At 47.1% G+C, this 12,171-nt stretch overlaps 4 protein-coding genes across 4 annotated transcripts; 3 read left to right on the top strand and 1 right to left on the bottom strand.

Annotated features, from left to right (window-relative positions):
• Positions 1-1,078: 1,078 nt before the first annotated feature.
• Positions 1,079-1,768, top strand: AO090001000620 (uncharacterized protein; the record flags this gene model as incomplete). Its single annotated transcript, XM_023234632.1, has 2 exons — positions 1,079-1,090; positions 1,466-1,768. The coding sequence occupies 2 exons, from the start codon at positions 1,079-1,081 to the stop codon at positions 1,766-1,768; spliced, it is 315 nt and encodes a 104-aa protein (XP_023089738.1).
• A 136-nt stretch (positions 1,769-1,904) lies between these two features.
• On the bottom strand, positions 1,905-2,834 carry AO090001000621 (oxidase ustYa family protein; the record flags this gene model as incomplete). Its single annotated transcript, XM_023234633.1, has 4 exons — positions 1,905-2,183; positions 2,248-2,366; positions 2,418-2,575; positions 2,635-2,834. 4 exons carry the CDS (start codon positions 2,832-2,834, stop codon positions 1,905-1,907), a joined length of 756 nt encoding a protein of 251 aa, XP_023089739.1.
• Positions 2,835-3,183: 349 nt separating this feature from the next.
• On the top strand, positions 3,184-4,275 carry AO090001000622 (class I SAM-dependent methyltransferase; the record flags this gene model as incomplete). The annotated part of the gene is made up of 1 exon (XM_001819072.1): positions 3,184-4,275. One exon carries the CDS (start codon positions 3,184-3,186, stop codon positions 4,273-4,275), a length of 1,092 nt encoding a protein of 363 aa, XP_001819124.1.
• Positions 4,276-10,333: 6,058 nt separating this feature from the next.
• On the top strand, positions 10,334-11,468 carry AO090001000624 (putative NAD binding Rossmann fold oxidoreductase; the record flags this gene model as incomplete). The annotated part of the gene is made up of 2 exons (XM_001819073.1): positions 10,334-10,660; positions 10,728-11,468. 2 exons carry the CDS (start codon positions 10,334-10,336, stop codon positions 11,466-11,468), a joined length of 1,068 nt encoding a protein of 355 aa, XP_001819125.1.
• Between the last annotated feature and the right edge of the window lie 703 nt (positions 11,469-12,171).

Consider the following 12,171-nt stretch of genomic DNA (forward strand, 5'->3'; position numbering starts at 1 on the left):
TGTGACGGCTTGATTTGATAAAGAAGCAGTCAGCTCACGGATGCTTTATGGATAATATAAGGGACAAGGAATGTCAGTACCACTCCCAGTAGGGAAAGCTGTTGCTGCGCCCAGAGCGAGCATAAGGAGGGAGATGTATGTGGTGGTTCGCATTTTCTTTGCGGTCGCTTGCTATTGTGTCTGTTGGTTGATTAGGATGGGGATTGCTGTGTGCTTATACTTGAGTATCGGGAGTTATATATGCACTGCAGTGAGATGACCGGAAGCCCGAGCCCAATAATGAGAGTAATACAGCGAGCGTGTACACCGAAGCAGAACCACATATTCGAGTGATAAATTGTAGATCGATAGTGTCGCCGTGGTGTATTGCGATTAATACTAATTGGCTACTGAAGAGACCACGGATTCTACGAGTGCTTACCCGTATTGTCCTGCTCTCCATGCACACGGACACGTATGGAACATGAATACGAGTCTCCGGTAGGTATCAAACATTTTGATTGCTCTGCAATCCTTTGCAATAACACGACCTCAACTTATAAAGATCACCGGTATACGTCCCAGGTTAGGATAAAAGCTTAGCGTCGATATTTCCTCCAATTATATGAGCCTGTTAGCCCAGAATTGGGTTTATGGTCTTGTGCATGGTCTAAGCACTGTCCCTTGGTTGTTTAGGCAAAATCCTTCGCAATGTAACCCCTCGTATCTCTGTGAGGGCTTCTTGTGCTTACTGTCGATCCTTCAAGGAATGTAACGGGTTACGACATGTATTGTTTCGAGTGATACAGTTCTACAGGTATGTATCGCACTTCACTATACTCGAACTGTTGCATGTACGTGTTCTGCATATTCCTCAACAATTCAACAAACTCATTGAATTTCAGATCATGACACCCTCCAGAAGGGTATCATATCAACTACCTGCACCCGATGGGATTAAATGATTCCAGCCCAATCCCAAATAGAACTTCATCTCGCACCAGAACCGGGGCACTGTTCATCCAAGTGATAGTGACATTCACAATAGCACTCACACTGGGTCTAATCATCGGCCAGAGATTATCAGTCAACAAGTGGGATGGACTTCTACGTGAGTAACACATTTCCCTCTAGCCGATGATGGATGCGTATACTGAGATCATGCATTTTGTTAGTACCTGAAGGTAATATCAAAACAGTCTGGGAGCATAACCTCACCTTTTCCCAACGTCCAACGCCCGAGTCTGAAGCCGCTTGGAATTCCATAATCCCAGGTAACTCCAAGCTCACGCTGCCAGGCTATCAAAAACCTTACTAATAATTAATACGCGGGTCCAGTCGGACGAGGTTTCATTCATCATCCTGAAATCGCACCCTTTATTTCTAACATCGCTGTCTTTCATCAGTTGCATTGCTTGGTTAGTTTACTTCTTGCATCTCCCCTATGTTATGCACAATTCTGATAATTGATATCCTGATTCTATAGCACGCAATTCTAGTCGCCTACTATGCCGCCGTTGAGGAATCTGACGTAGCCAAGGGCGCTCAGCGTCCGGACAATTACCTCCAACAGACGGGAGCGAGAATGGCCCCGTCGCATATCCGACATTGCTTCGACTATCTTCGACAGGCGTTGATGTGTGCGGCGGATACTAATATGGAGGTGTTGGATCCTGAAACGCATACGACGAGTGGATGGGGGCAGGGCAAGCGGTGTCGAGACTATGATGAGGTCGTGATGTGGGCGGAGAAGTGGGCAAATTCGACGGATACGGGGATTGTTGCTTAGGTTTACTCATTTACATAGGAGTGATGGGTTATGGCATGTATCTATAAGCCTATATTTCAAAGAAGAAGCTGGATTTAAAAAGTGATAGATCCGAAAGCACACTATTCAATTTACAAGTCCAACAACCCAATCAGATCTACTGCGCCAACATTCCATAATCCCTCATATCCACCATCCTCGATCTGGCCCACTGATCCAGCGCCTCCCAATTCACGCACTCATGATCGCTATACACCCGCGAATACGGTAACCCGTCTACCCAGCGGAAAGTCGCGAGGGTGGTGTCGCCCCGACACATGGCTGCTTCACGCCAGTACTCAAGACAGTGATCGATGTGAGCCTCCTCGCGAATACGGTCATCTTCTGTCATATTGGGGTAGTACCTGTCAAGGTGGAAATGGCGACGGATGCGTTTCTAAAAGGCAGGGTATTAGCTGCAATTTTCAATGGGGTTATGGATAGATGGATGGATGGCGCACGATGCAGTGGAGTTCGTGGTACACGGCTAATTCGGCGATGTAGCCGGTCTCATTTTTGAAGGCGATGCTCGGGTCTGGGAGGTGGGAGAGTTCTTCTGGGGTGATTTTGATCGTCATGGCTAGGTTTTAAGGTTAGTGGTTTTCGATTGGATGGGGGGAGGAGGGCTTACGTTCTAGCAGATGTTTCCAGGCTGCGTCGAATTCGGGTCGAGGGTCGCCGGTGAAGACATTGTTTTCGATGTCTCGTTTGAGACGTCTGTGTTCGTAGGATATAACATGTTTTGCGGGGGCTGTGAGATGGGTCAGTTCTGTTTGAGATACAATTGCGCTGGATTTCCGTGTTCGAGGGGAAATAACATACAATAAGACAACTTTGGTCGTACGCACACCTTGCTCAATAGAGTAGCCCGCCACCAGAGGCCGAAGAGGACAATGTTTGACAGTAATAATAGGGAATAGACAGTATAATGCCAGTAGATGGATCGTCCCTTCTGTGTATGAGGGACCCGCAGCTGTTCATGAGAAGTGCGGGACTCTTCTATGTCTGATGAGGCTACAGGAGAGTAATCGTGCTTGGTGGTGTCCATGATGGCTTCGTACTCTGGAAGTCGTAGTTCCGAGGGGATGGTGGTTGTTATTATCCACCTCTCTCTCTGGCACACTGGTTGAATTTTACACACTGGGACAGTATTGACAATACCACCAAGGATCAACGGTAGGAAGATACGAGCGGAGCACCCGACGGGGCTTCTGCAAAGCTAAAGCATCGTCACACTTCGGCTCTTGCAGAGTGCGGTAGTCAATCAGCCAGAATAGCCGGTTCTACCAATACGGAAATTGATAACTCGGTGTAGTCGTTGCTTTTGGGGCTTATCCAAGCTTCTCCTCCCACATTCCTCTTCAGAACCATGAATCTTCGTTCAGAAATAACTCGCGATGAAGTTGACAGCTTCATTTGCACACTCAAGATGCTACCCTTTCCGCCGCTTAGCAGTTCCATACCGTACTCGCAGACAATTCAGCACCGCAACGATCCATCTCAACAAGGATGATTCCGCCAATGTATGGACATTGACCCAAGAGGATGTATCACACTACTGGAAAGGCTACCTCGCCACACGTCCCAAATACACAGACACATTCTACAACCTTATCTACGACTACCATGCCTCACACTCACAATCAAGCCTACCCCCATTCTCCGTCGCCCACGATGTCGGTGCTGGACCGGGCCAAGTCTCCGCGAAACTCGCCCAGAGATTCTCCCACGTCGTCGTGAGCGACAATAACGAGAACCATGTCAATTATGCTAAGCACTTCCTTTCAACAACCAGTGTGCCACCATCCCGATTCTCCTTCGCCGTCGCAAAAGGCGAAGATCTGGGGTGCAAGTACCCACCCGCCTCCGCTGACCTAGTCGTCAGTGCACTCATGTTCCCGCTCATGGATACTATGTCTGCGCTGCGAAGCTTCCATACTCTCTTAAAGCCTGGCGGGACTCTGGCTGTGTGGTTTTATGGACGTGCACACTTCGCCGAGCTAGAGTATGCGGGATTGTGTCAACCACTCTTAGACAGGATAATCAATCATCATTTCTCAGGTGTGATTACCGGAGGAAGCCCGGAGCACACGGCGGGATGGAAGCATGTGGCGGATGGCATAGCCAGTTGGTTGGATTATATCCCCTTCGCGGAAGAGAACTGGGGGTTTGTTGAGCGACATAAGTGGAATACCAAATGGACTAGTTTGGGGTTCTTTGGTAATGAGGCATGCGATTTTTCCGTGGAGCCGAGGAGTAGTGTCACGGACACGGAGACGGTTATTGAGAGGGACGATAGGAGTCTCTGGAGGAAGGACTGGGATGTGGGCCAACTTCGTGAGTTCGTTAGGTATATTTACCCTTTCCAGGGGATGGAGGAGGAATATGTGAAGCCGCTGTGGGCGCAGTTGGAGAGAGAAATGGGCGGGTTGCACGCTAGGCGGGCATTCTCGTGGCCAGTGGTTTTGATTTTGGCGACGAGGAAGTGATAGGAGATTTGGTGAATACTGGTTGGAGTATGGGTAGATGATGGTTACTTCATCACTAGTTTTGATAGCTTGATTACACACACTCAGTAACTGAATGCATATCAGAAGTTGACAAGTCACATCGTCTGGCCTGAGGCAAGAATCTTCCCATAACTATAAATATCCTTAACTGTCTGTCCTTCTACAAGTGCACAGCACATACAGGGCGTGAAGCACCGCATCGGTAACCACATAAGTTCCCTTCCATTACTTGCCTTTATGATAACCATATTAACCAACCTCTGAAGGACACAGCCACAAGCATCAACCAGAATAAATCTGGCTATCTGGTTGAGCATAAAACGGTCCAACAGTTTCCTTGTTTTCACCTATCCTGATGATGAACAATGAACATGAATCCAGAACCTGAAAGGCCATGAAAACAAAAGGGAAAGACATCGTCACCTGAACCTGAGCATGATACCACCTCAGGTTCAAAACCAAAGTGGTCACTCCTTACCGGAGCCATACATAACAAGGCTCCGCATACCTTAATTATGACCATGATATCCCAGTGCTCTAAAGCACGGAGCCACTGAGAGGTATCCTGAATACACCATGTAGCACTCTCCAAACCGTAACAAGGGTCTCTTGCATTATTGATGATGATATCCAGGTGCCCTGTGGGTAAGGAAAGGATAACTGAAAGACTATTCCATCCCCTGAAGCCACAATGTGTCTAATTTCTATCTGTCTATAAAGTGGACTGACTCTGAGGGAGTGCAATGAAAGGAGAGGAGCAACTCTATGGGCAGACATGTCAGGCTTGGAGATATCTGGTGTTTATGTTGTTCGTACCTTCCAGTGACGAGCTTGTGGCAGTGCTAGGTATTCCTGATACGGTTTCATTCTCTTATAGCAGTCCTTGAGCAATAGCTATTACTGATTATATAGGAATTCCCGATCTTGAGATGACTAGGCCTTAGCGTGACGATGGCTGGGGGCCGCTGGCCTCTTTCTTTTCTTTTCTTTTCTTTCTTTGAATAAGAAGAGCTACTGTGAACGGTCAAAGGTTCACTAGCGATTGTTGAGCAGGCATTCGGCGATTCTATCGTGGGACATGGATATGCTACTGATGACTAGGTTGGACACGTTATAATGTCTTGACTTGATAGCTAGATAATCATACTATGTCTTTATGCTGGGTCTCCTTGTATATCTTTGGTCAGCTTGACTTGTAGTCCGTTGAACTTTTATCAAGTTACTACCTACACATTTCGTATCAAGACAGATAGGCGAGGAATGTGAGATTTTGAAGGATGTTCATCTATCATACACACATAAAAAAGAAATTCTACGATCGATCTAAAACCCGCTTTGCATAGAAACATAAATACAAAATGGTAGGCATTCTGATAACCATATCAACCCAAAGTAAACGTTGTTCTTAATATCATAATCATTTCCCTCATCTGCTGGCATTTCCATCGTCACTGTCATAAATCATGAATTGGCCCTGAGGCCACCCTGGGATCCTTCCACTTGACACACCTGGCTCACACATTTGACTAGTGTAGAGAGTATTCTCAAAAGGTAGCTGCTGGTACCTCCTAGAACAAGTAAGACGTATACAGTTTCAGGATCATTGACGTGTCACTTTAACCGCGCACGTACCACGTACCACATTTCGAGTTGGTTATGCTGATCTCATTTGGTATATGAGCGTAACTGGGTGTCTTTTGGCGGAGAATATCGTGGTAACGTAGCACCATGACATGGTTGCGACCAAGCAAATTCTGTCTCTCGCCTGAGCCCCATCATTCTTTCTTGAACGGCACGCTGCAGCTTGGAATTTCTCTCCTGCTCCTCTTGAGGAGACAGAAAGTAGGGAAGCCCGTTACAGTCCACTACGACGGAGCCGCTCACGGAGTTATAGCCTGGAAGAGCGCTATTCATGGCGACTGTATTGCTGTTGGGAAGCATCATAGGCCTCCACTTAGATGATCGCCTCGAGAGTCGATTATTGTAGGAGGAAAGACGTTGATAACTGTGAGAAGGCGCCGGCGGGTCGATATTTTGCCAATAGAACGACGGCTCTTGGGATGACGAGCTAGATACGGGCTCCAGCCGTGCTTGAGGTTCTTTTGTCGGTTGGGCGGCGTTGGGTATGTGTGGCTTCCGTGTGGTTGAACCAGTAACCAATTCTCCGTCGGTAGGATAATAGGTGTGGGTTTCCACAGATCTTGTTTCGGTTGCAGGCGATGATGACGAGGACAGACGCGATCTCAAATGGCGGAATATAGGCATTGGGGGCTGTTGCACTAATGATATACACTGCCAAAACAGGATACAACTGAGGCGATATACTTGTTTTGAGCCTAACAACAAAATAAATTCCGATGAGGGGGGTAGTGAGAGTGGGACGAAGAGTGCGAAAGAGCGACTTGCTTTTTACAAGCGCTAGTCTAGTAGTGCGTGACTGCCAATTATCACTACCCCGAATGCAAGACACGCTTAGTCCTTGTCCAGCGCAATTCACTGGGAAGCCAAGAATGTGAGAGAGCAGATTTCAGAAAGCTGGTTTTAGCACATTGCATTTAAAGTGTAGAGCTTAATAAACTCGGCGGATACACGTAGAACCGTTATCGGAGCGACAGACAAACCAAGGTTGGGCTTTCTGCGCCTCGCTGATGTGATTTATGATAGGAGATCTCCGGATGTCCCAAATTAGAAATGGGTCATAGCGGCAACACGATGCAAGATCCATGGCTTTCTCGCCGTATATTATCCGGTGGCTGCCAACCTGATAGAAGAGACTATTGTGATAGGTCAGTTGGAGATCGTAGGGCGTTAGGGCTAATGCAGGGTATGGTGTCATTATGCTTCACCTTCTCAACTTTCACCGCTCATGTTATCATTAGCAAACAAACACAGCAACAATCGAAATTATAGGCGAGAGAGTTAATTATTAGCATCAGGATCAGTTGACTGTGGAATCTTTGCGTCGACCTGAACGACTTGTCCGGTTTGCCTAGAGGGTTCGAGGTGGGGGAATAAAGGGAAAATATAAAAAATAAATATAGTGAATAAAGTCTGCCCAATTTTAGCGGCATACGAGAAATCGCCAATCGATTTCCACAAATGCAGAATCCTACTCGCCCGACCCGGTTGGGCTCCTAAAGTCAATTATCATCGGATCCATCACACCACTGCTCTCTTAGTGACTGGATTGATTGGGACACGTCCCAGCCAGTCCTTGTCTCCACGTCTCGTAACAAATTCTCCGCTGCTTCCTGATCTTGCCTGTGCCGGAGTATCCAGCCCCCTACAAATAAATGATTAGATTAGGAGGCAAACATCTGAAAGGCAAGAAACAACAGCAACAAGTGGGGCCCCCGTGATTATACTGGTGGCGACAAGGATAGCTTAGAACTCACAAGAAACTAGACTATGTCGCGCAGTGAAAAGAGTGTTTTCGGCCCGTGGATTCGACTTTGCTAGGCCAAGGACAGTAAGAAGGTGGCCTCGAACGATTTTCTAGTCAAAGGTGTTAGTCATTATGCCATTCTTCCACAGCGGGACACAGATTTAAAAAGATCAACCTCTATGTTGCGCGCTTGCTTGAAGCTCTCGTATGCCAGAGACGGGCTGGGACGATTGGAAAATGCGAGGATGATTTGAGCGATATGGTAATACTGAACGCCAACCACTACGACACATCTGTGAGTTGGCGTGATTATCGAAAGCTCGAGCTGGGGACCAACCGTGGACGGGTAGCAGCATCCAGACTCCCGGAAATCTTCTATGCACCTCATTGCTGCGAGGGACATATTGGATGGGCTGGAAGGTGGACGGCTTCCTGGCATTCCAATTCTCAATCTCCTTACCAATGTCTTCTAGCCTGGAAGGATTGACAGTGCGATCGTAATTAAATGCGTATTTGAGTACCTTGGCTAGAAGAAAAACCATCCGACTCGCCCAAGCAAAATCGTCCTCCCGATGGAAGACATCCGAATTGCTGAAACGATGCAATTCCGTTCGTAACGGTCGTTGCGAAATGAGTGATATGTAAATGTCCTCGCGCAGGCATAACCAAGCTGCTGCCTCACCAAGGCCTCCACTTGATCCGAACGATGATACCGTATTCAAGATTCGGGTTGTTCCTGTCAAATGAAACTGATTGTCCTCACCTAGTTCGGGTAAGCCTGGAGCAGATGTTTGTGTTACGTTTGAGCATACAGTCCATTTCCTCATGCTGCCGAAGAATCGCGACCGCAGCAAGAACCGTATCGGTGATTCTATCTCTGGGCCCAGACAGAACGGGAATAAGAAGCTGGAGGCAATGGTTATGATATTGTAGGGCTTCAGATATGTCTTTTTGTCTCTGTCTATCTATATGTCGAGAAGAGAACGCAAAGATTGCATAGCGTAATACCGGCTCCTCAAGTGCTCTCAACGGAACTTCGATCTCGAAGTGCCGTTGGGAATCGGTAATATCAGCCTTGTCATCTATCAGTACCTTCTTTGCGTCTTCAACAAACATATTTAATCCGAGATTCACTCACCCAAAGGGCCATGTTGTCGGCATAGTTGCGTATAAGTGCGGCCTCCCTCTCACTGAAAGAGGCATTCTGAGCATCAGTGGATCTGTTTTCATGCAGATTTCTATTCGGTGATGAAGGTAAACTAGGCCCACGCTCGCTTCCATGATACAAGTGTATCCCTGGGGTTTGAGAAGCTGCTCCGTTACAGAACAGATGTTTAGTTGAGATCCGTCAAAGTAAGGTATCAAGAGACAATATGCCTGAGAGAGGATCCTCACTATAAAGATGTGGTATGGAAGGACTTGTAGATGATCGAGGTCCTGAGCCAGACCCCGACACCGACACAAGTTGATCAGGACTCGGGTATAGCCCAACTGAGGCTGCGAAACTGGAATCGTACAAAGAGTCTAAGGTGCCATTGGGGTGAAAGGAAGTATCCGAGGTATCAACACAGTATAGCTCTTTGATGGCGATAGTTTCATCGTGGAATTGAACTTGAACAAAGTTAATTGAGATTCCTAGCATGATATTGGTCAACCTGTATTACTCACGGGGCCCTATCGGATGTGGCCAAATGCCTCTTTCTGGAAATACAATGTCGTGGTCATTATTCAGATCTAAACCTTCACGAAACCTCACATTAAAACTTCTATCGCAACCGATCCCAGCTTGTTTGCAGTGATAGCAGACAGGGGAATGGGTGTCACCTAGAAATCGAGTAAAACATTGAGCTGATGATGAGGGTGTGGATCATACATACATTTGAGATGCCGAGCTGGGGCAAATTCGAGGTTAGCTTTGCTATCCCCATGAAACTATGAGATGGCCATCATTCGTCCTACCTCTACATCTCCGACTAGGACAACAGGACAACAGTTAGCTTTAATGTATGCATGTATTAGTGTCCTTGTAGACAAGGAGAAATAAAAGGAGCTCTTATTGGACAATTAGTACCAGCCGCTGACTAGACGACTCCTCTTTTCTCGAACTGGAGTCATAACGGTGCAAATGAGGGATGAAGAACGGAGAGAGTTGCCAGGAAGTGAATTCCAGCTGATGGATTTCCCCACATCCACGTAACCCCGCATGGATTTTGGGATCGGCGATGTAAGTGCCTTAGGTGTCAATAAACCCCACGCATGAAACGGAAAGTATCTCCATCTTATTCGAGGGAAGGCAACTCTCTCCGTTCCCCACACACCCAGTAATAGTATATGCTCAACTCCAGTCTGACAAAAACTCGTAGGGAGTCTTTACAAACAGCAATATGTCGACTAGGCCTATTGTGGATCCTCTCCAATATATCCAAGATGCACAGCAGGCGGGTATTCTTGCCTCACACCATAATGGTCCAGTTTTCCATTTTGTGAGCCCCATGTATTCCAGTTATATAAGGAGCGCAAAGGTGCTCCTCGAGTCACAACAACCAGCTCAGGAATTCCTTTTGCAACATCTCTCTCTTCCATTTTATCGCATAACGTCTATTTTCTGCTTGTATACCGATTGCGATTACATCTGAAACGCCGTCTTGAAAGATGTCCGTCCACAAGCTCAAAGTCGGTATGGCTGGTCTGGGCCGTGTTGGCAAGATCCATGTCATTAACTTTTTGCATCACACTCCTCGTGCTGAGCTCGTGGCAGCTTTCTCTCCTGACCCTGCAGAGATTGCTTGGGGCAAACAAAACCTGGAGCCATATGGTGTGACTCTGTATGATAACTACGACAGGATGCTCGAGCATCCCGGCCTAGCGGCAGTGGCCATTGGCACAGCGACATCTGTTCATGCCGAGCAGACTATTAAAGCCATTGACCGTGATCTCCACGTCCTCTGTGAGAAGCCACTATCAACAGATATAGAAGTGGTAAGTCTAGACCTTTTAACGTTTGGATTTGAGCCTTGCACTTCACATATATTAACGCCTCTCACAGTGCAAAGCGGTGGTGCAGAAAGCAAAGACTAAGCCTCATCTCAAAGTCATGTGTGGCTTTTCTCGCCGATTCGATGAGTCTTATCGCGAGGTCAACGACAAGATCAGTCAAGGCCTGATCGGCCGACCTTCTATCATTCGAAGCCAGACATGTGATAAGTTTGACCCCTCAGGATTTTACGTTGCTTATGCAGCATGGTCCGGAGGCGTCTTCGTTGATATGTCTGTCCATGATATCGATCTCACGTTGTGGTTCTTTGGTGATGACTCCGTCCCTAAAAGCATCTCCGCCCACGGAATCAGAGCTGTCCAACCGGAGCTGGAGAAGTACAGCGACTATGACAATGCAGTAGGAATTGTCGAGTTCCACAACGGCAAAATCGCCTATTACTATTGTTCTCGCATGATGGCACACGGCCAGGAAGACACGACAGAAGTCATTGGCACCGAGGGTAAATTATCTGTTAACACCAACCCTCAGCGCAACTTCGTCAACTTCTATCACTCCGGAGGTATCACACGAGAAGTCCCTAGCAACTTCATCGGCCGATTCGGTGCTGCTTTCGTTAAGGAAGCGAATGAGTTTGCTGCTGCTTGTCTAGACAACACGCCACTTCCGATTAAACTGACCAACGCGGTCAAGGCTGTGGAAATCGGTGCATACCTCCAGGAGGCTCTAGTATCTGGGAAGCAAATTCACTTCGATGAGATGGGAAGGAGGATTGAGAAGCCTATGCTGTAAAAGCGGGAGTTGAATGAATTTACTACAAGAAAGGACTGTTCGTTTTATTTATATATAAAAAAGGAATTTCCATAGAATAAATGTCGATTTCTCAAAATGCCGATCTTTAGTACTGAGGAAGCCAGAAAGCAAAGGCCAAGGCCATTGTCTAAATGAATTCAGCCGACTTAGATCCATTCAGTTCGAGCTGTCAGCAGCTCCTAATGGGAATGTCGTTAGGTTCAATCGCGCTTGTACCTAGCAATCTGCTTGAGCATCGCACTACGTAATGCTTCAACTAGTACGTTAGTTTCTGTAAGTGTGTAGGTCTAGTATTTATGTTTGAGAACTAGAGCTTCAAGTTTGTATAAATAGCTCCCGAGGACTCCTGTCAACATACCCCGCATTTAAACATACGGCTCTCTTGGCAATCGATCGAATAAATTCCCAGGAAATTAATGTATTAGGACCCATGTACATAATTGTTCACTGCACTGAGAACAGCCAAATTAACCGGCTTCCACTACTGCTCTGTCACGGAGATCGGCATGTCTATCAGCTCATCAGGCGTTCCAATGCATGACGAATCACCCCAATGACGAAACCGATCGACGAGTCCGTTTGTTTCTCCACGCTAACTGCGGCGTGGATGTGATCTGGGCTCCTGCGTTTCTCGGTTTACTCGCCTGGAGCTTCTCCGGCGACCATATGCCCAGCAGTCTTA

The sequence above is a fragment of the Aspergillus oryzae genome, chromosome 2 (assembly GCF_000184455.2).
Source record: "Aspergillus oryzae RIB40 DNA, chromosome 2".
NCBI classification, from domain to species: domain Eukaryota; kingdom Fungi; phylum Ascomycota; class Eurotiomycetes; order Eurotiales; family Aspergillaceae; genus Aspergillus; species Aspergillus oryzae.